General features: G+C 37.5%; 1 protein-coding gene across 1 annotated transcript in view; it reads right to left on the reverse strand.

Moving 5' to 3' along the window:
- Positions 1–2958: 2958 nt before the first annotated feature.
- LOC107097046 (ADP-ribosylation factor-binding protein GGA3-like) overlaps positions 2959–6335 on the reverse strand; it is a 15009-nt gene continuing 11632 nt past the window's right edge. Inside the window, exons 9-12 of the mRNA XM_015394015.1 lie at positions 5901–6043; positions 5441–5610; positions 3966–4076; positions 2959–3274 (exon numbers count right to left, since the gene is read on the reverse strand). Of these exons, the coding sequence (XP_015249501.1) occupies positions 3161–3274; positions 3966–4076; positions 5441–5610; positions 5901–6043 (538 nt within the window). The 3' untranslated portion in view covers positions 2959–3160. The remainder of the gene's footprint in view (positions 3275–3965; positions 4077–5440; positions 5611–5900; positions 6044–6335) is intronic.

Here is a 6335-nt window from a genome sequence, read left to right on the forward strand (position 1 = left end):
ACAAATGGATGGAGAGGAGATCCAGCATGAGTTCATTTACGTAGATGAGGCTGGGTTCAACCTGACGAGAACACGAAGGAGGGGAAGAAACATCATTGGCCACAGGGCTATAGTCAATGTCCCAGGGCAACGTGGAGTGTTTAATTATGCAAAGGATCTGTTGTGTTTTGCTAATTGGGTGTGTAGTTGTGCTAATTGTGTGTAGTGTTTTGAAAACACGGGCCCTGTTTTGAAAATCGTGCTTAAGCAATCCAAAAAAACTGTAAGCAAACAAGTGTTTGCACACCTGATAACTGTGTTGAATCAATTGGTTGGAAGGTGCAGTAATTTGACAGTCAGTGCTTTGGTATTGCAAGGAAGTGACTTCATAATAGATTTTTGTGTGTAATGTATGTTAAGTGTGTTTAGTGTTTTGCAAATCACTGTGTGTAGAGTTTTGCAACAAATGTGAGGTTGACAATGTGCTTATAGTTGTGCAAATATGGGCTGATGTTTTGCTTCTTGAGTGTAAGGTTTTGCTAATAGTGTACTACTTTTAACTTTAGTGTGTAAGCAATCCAAAAAAACTGTAAAACCGGCTTCATCTACAAAAAGTAGTTCATGTCCCATGGCATCTGCTTCTAGTTCCATCACTCTCTGGACAAGACAAAACAAATAGAAGATACAAAATCTCAAAAGGAACTCTGTAAATTTGCTTCATTCTTATTCTGTGGCGCACAAGTACACGACTTAGTCCAGAAATGCTAACACTGTGTATATTTTGAAAGATGGTGTCATTATCAATTATGCGCTGCTGTATTTCGTGGAGTCTTATTGCATTATTGGAAATCCCCATGTTCACTATATGGGTCTCTTGCTCTGGAGTGAACATTCTTCCTCTGNGGTCTCTTGCTCTGGAGTGAACATTCTTCCTCTGCCCCAACATCTGGATGTCTAGCAATTCTGTAAAGTAACAATTTCAGTATTTTTGCATGTATGGGACTGTTGTGTTTCTCATTAGAGTATGGCAGTGCTACAAAGTACTTACTGATTCTCATTTCGAAATGTCCCAATGATGCTTGCCACAGTGTAGCGCCTCAATTAGGCCAAAGTCGTTGGCCAGCATCCCTCAGGGTCATCCCATGGTTGATACATGGTCCACTATTGTAGCTCTGATGTCATCAGTTGTTCTATTTCTTACTCCTCTTACCCTTCCTCTTTCCCCTCTTCGTTCTCTTCTTGCTCCTCCTTGTCCTCTTCCTCTACCCTGTTGCTTCTTCTACTCCACGTCCTCTCCCTCCGCCTCTTCTGATTCTCACTCTTCTCACTCTTACTGCTCCATCCATTGTACTCCACACAGACAGCTTACCTGTGGCTTATTTATAGTGCTTAGGCTGATTGCAAAGTGAACTAATTATCTAAAACAGTTTTCACATGTGAAAGTGTGCCAAACTGTTTGCAAAATAGTGTTAATGATAGCCATACATGTGTATAATTTTGCTAGGAGTGTGTTGGAAATTTGGTAATTGAGTGTAAGCAGTGAGTTGTGTTTAAAGTCCTGCAAAAAAATATTGTGCAGTGAATTGTGCCTACAGTTTTGCAAAATGTGCGTTACAAAATTGCAAACTAAGTGAAATGCAGTGTTTGTGCTTTTAGTTTAGCAAACTCAGTGAGTGGTTTTGCTATACGTATTAATAGTTTTAGAAATTGTGCTACAAGAATCCCGATTAGCACATAAGCATTCAGAAAAAACAGTATTCTATTTCTTACTCTTCTTACCCTTCCTCTTTCCCCTCCTTGTCCTCTTCTTGCTCCTCCTTGTCCTCTTCCTCTAACCCTCTTGCTTCTTCTACTCCAAGTCCCCTCCCTCGGCCTCCTCTGATTCTCACTCTTCTCACTGCAAACTCAGTGAGTGGTTTTGCTATACGTATTAATAGTTTTGGAAGTTGTGCTACAAGAACCACGATTAGTGCTTAACCATTCAGAAAAAACTGTAATATAAAAGATTATATATAAGGAAATATATAAAGAAATGCAAGTTTATCACTTTACTAAATATTACCTTCAGAGTTTATATACATGCTTTTTATTGATGTAATTAGCTGAGTGATATAGACTGAAATATTTTTTTAGAGGAAAAGGTAAAGACAAATAATCTTTGAATGTTTAAAGAGTATAGAAAGAACTAATTCAGGTATTTTGAACTAAACAAATTTGTAACTTTCAGATAAAACCCCACAGTAAAATAGAAAACACATTTTAACAATGACAGATGGTGAATTTTGGTAATTTTCATAAACTATTAAAAAACCACTGGCTTTTTATTGAAACATTTTGGCTTCAAACTGCAATATGAGACTACCAAGAAGATAATACTGAGATAATGACAGCGACGGGCTTGTAGTTTGGCTGCAAGTAAGAAAAACCCAAACACACAGGTGAAGACTTGCAATAACAGTTTTAAGACACATGTGGTCACGTATTTTACTCAATTTCCTTCTTCTTTTTTTTTTAGGTTGCTCTTGACATGAAAGCCTTTGTTTGATTTAGATGGTACTCGGGTTTACTTGAAATGTAACAGGAACCAAAGTAAGGAGACTATAAAACAAGAACTGAAATATTTGTGGAAAATTCACAGCTGAAAGCCTATAGAGCCCATATTAAACAGCAAATAACCCATTTTTAAATTCTAAACAGCTTAAAGAGTCTTTACCTTATCTAAAAACAGAATTTTATTTCAAACTTCTTTACAGAGAGGTCAAATGATGATCTTCAGTTCAATCAGAGCTTGGTGCACTCATGTATAAGACCACCAATACCATGTGTATAAGTTTTACAGCGGTCTACCACTTCAGTTCCGTCCACCGCTGGTCTGTGGAGAGCATTCCAGGTAACACTAAAGATAATTTGTTTTAAAAAACAATATCAATCCATCAAAAAATCAAAAGCCTCAAATTCAGGTAAAGAGAAAGCAGCTGATTGACCGTAACAGCTTTTATTGAAGTCACAATTTAAATAAGGTTCCAACGGTACTTTCACATTTTAATATTGTGGTACTAAATAGTGTAATCGTTCTTTCCTTGGCTGTGTTCCTTTCTCAAAAACGTAGTTTTTCTTTCCGTTCCCTACGGTGTTTAGATTTTAGATCAGGATGATTGGATTCTTGATTATGCGTTAATAGTCATTTTTGCAAGGTCAAAGTCGCCCAATCAGGGAAGCTGTCGATCTCTCCTGTCTCGATAAGCTGCTGGTCGCCCTGCGTCAGCGAAAGCTTGTAGCGTAGCCGCACTTTACGCTGAAAGAAAAAAAAACAAAGACGCAGGCATCTCTTAATGGAAATTTTTGCTACTAATACAAGAAAGACATGTTCAAAACTAAAAGAAAAATTAGGTCTAGAATTTTTTCTAGTATAGTTTTAAATTGAAAGTCTGTGTAGAGTTGATGAGGAATTTGACATCAGATGGCCTCGAAATCCAACAGATCTTGAGGGGTGTTTTTTGCAAAACAGAGAGGGACATTTTTCTGAAGGCAAGATGTACCACAGGGAGCAGACTCCTTCCAAAGAAAATGTGCTTTAAATAAGCTTAATGTTCAAGTGTGTGCAGACTGTGTGTTTGATTGGGTTGCTGCTGCTTTTAATTTTTTAAATATTTTTCTTACATACTGATTTTTTTTTTTAAGTTTAAATGCACATGATTTTTTTCACAAAAGTGTAAAATATAGAATATATTATTTTCCTGAATTTGTTTTGCTACCATCCATTGAACAAAGAAATATAACAGAGAGCCTTTCTTTGGGTGTATCTTTTCTTTGTAGGCCTTCTTGTTCATATGCAATAAAATGAGAGTGAAAGATCTTTCAAATGTAAAATCTAGGTAGAAAAAATAACATTCAAATCTAATACAAATAAACATGTTTTGCTTTCATGCAGTATGTATGTCCCCTGGGTAAAATCAAAATAATAATAATAAAAAAAATACACCCACACTTTCGGGATTGGCTAACAGCATGACTTGTGAGATGGCAGGTGGAGGCAGTAGAGGGTTGTAAGGTGGAAGCTGCGTCCTGGAGGCAGGCTGAAGTTTCACCAGCATGCTCTGAAGCAGAGTTAAGGTCAAATTTAGTCATGTTCTCAGTTTTAAATGTGTGACCAAAAAAGTGTCAAACGGATAAAGACAAGTTCACACACAAAACAAGGAAATGAACTGCTCTTCAGATTTCTGCTACTTTTTTATCCAGCCTATATACCTGAAGATTACATTATATTATGCAGTGTGTGCTTAATAGGATTTGGGACAAGTGAAAAAGAACAAAAAAAAAGAAGTACATTTTCAAGCAGCCGTTTTAGAAGTTAGAACACCAAAGCTCAGCACTGTTAGCAGCCGTTAGCCTATTAGAGGCTGCAAAGGCAGTAGTGGCTGTAGATAATTGGACGAGAAACAACACAGTCAACAAAAATCATTAGAGCCCCTCTAAGGACGTCAGAAACCTACTTAACATTGAGAAAGGAAGATATAAACCTCCCCAAAGCCTATTGGGAGAATCACACTGGGATACAGGAAAACAAATATGGTCTCTGTGGAACATCCCAAGTAATAAAAAACAGTTCCAGGTGCTTTGTTTGCGTTTGGAAGACATTCTACCTCCCCTACAGAAAAAAAAGCCTCTTGTTTCAAAGTCGTAGGATGATGTTCAGGTAAATACCACTCCATCTGTTTGGTGCTATAAGTATATGTACTGCTACAGAATCAATGCAGGTGCAACCCTGATATCCACAACAACAAATTAATAACACTAACTAATTTTGTGATGTGCTAAGCAGGCGTATTAACCTTGAGACGAAGAATGGTTCCATCCGACGCTCTGACCTTCTGTTTGATTAAGCTCCTTCTGTTTGACCGGCCAGGTGTAATCTCCATAGCTTTAAATAAGTGATAGTTACTTGATATAACGTAACGGAATATCTTCAGAATAGCTCCAAATGACACAAAACTGATATGGGTGAGTAGAACATGATGTAATAACGTAAAATCAAGGGCCCAATGTAAAAAAAAAAATGGTGTTCCCCTTTCATGGCTTTGTACAAATGGAGCAATAGCCTGGAAGTCAAGAGGTCATAAAGGGATAAGCCCCTACAGGTGGCTGAGAATGACCCTGCTAAGATCCTTTCACATACTGAAAGATGAACTGGTAATGGCAAACCAACTGGACATACTGGTGATGGACAGGAAGAAGAAGAAGGTTTATGTTATCAATGTAGCCGTACCAAGTGAAGAAAGAACGAAGGAACCTGGAGGAATACAAGGGCTGAGAGAGATTTATATATTTCTGAAAATGTAATAATAAGGAACAAACTCACAGTAGCATTAGACACTTAACAGCAAAACAATGACTTCAGGCTAGCTAATAGACCCCCCTCCTTATCTTTGATTTAACAATGCAACTCCTTTCTTCTTTATACCTTGGGAACGGCAACTTGAAAGGTGAAATCCTTCACATCCAGTGCAGATGTGTTCACTGCAGACATGACAGCCACCACCACACCGGGATGACCAGATGGACCGTCTCTGGCAAAATGGAGTGACACATGGATACCAGCCTTGTTGTATAATGTGACTGGCTCCAGCTGACCTACAAAACATTAGAAAAAAAAAAAAAGAAAAGAAAAAAAGTTAAGATTAAATAAACTATACCTCCTTTAAATTCTAGTGTTATTGTTTTTTAGTGGTTTTAATATTGGTTCTATGAATGAAACTATAAAGTAATCTGTGGTGTGCATATTCTGAAGGATAACAACAAATCATTTATATGTTATGACCCTAACATTAAAAGGATGTTTATTCTTTACTCTGGTCATAATTTTCTCACAGCTGCATGGTGCTCATTGTAAACAAGAGGTAACAGAGCCTAAGAATACCTACTTGATCTGATGGTTTCCAAAGGAACAAAGATGTTCTTTAGTGAAGGAGGGGGATTTCCACTGTCCTGCAGTATTAGCGGTGACCAGGAGTCTTTATTTTGTTGCTTATCTGATCCTGAGACCTGCTTAGTTGGCGATTGTGACCTGATAGCAAAATAAGCAAAGGTAGTTCAGCCAAAGGAATGTCATCTTATTGAGCTTCAGTTATTTCTCAAAGCAAAATTGCTAAAAAAAAAAAAAAGTATGATGATGGTTGAAATAAACCCCAAAACACAAACTGTTTCTGCAGGAAAAAATGTCAACCCACTGGGACTAAATAAAAATACACTTCACACGTTGCCTCTTCACTTGACTTCTAGAGACAGACAGCTTAAAGGTGGGCACTGTATAGTGGTTATGTAATTTTACACGAGTGTCTGAACATCTAGTGGATGAA

The sequence above is a fragment of the Cyprinodon variegatus genome, unplaced genomic scaffold (genome assembly GCF_000732505.1).
Source record: "Cyprinodon variegatus isolate N-32 unplaced genomic scaffold, C_variegatus-1.0 Scaffold667, whole genome shotgun sequence".
NCBI classification, from domain to species: domain Eukaryota; kingdom Metazoa; phylum Chordata; class Actinopteri; order Cyprinodontiformes; family Cyprinodontidae; genus Cyprinodon; species Cyprinodon variegatus.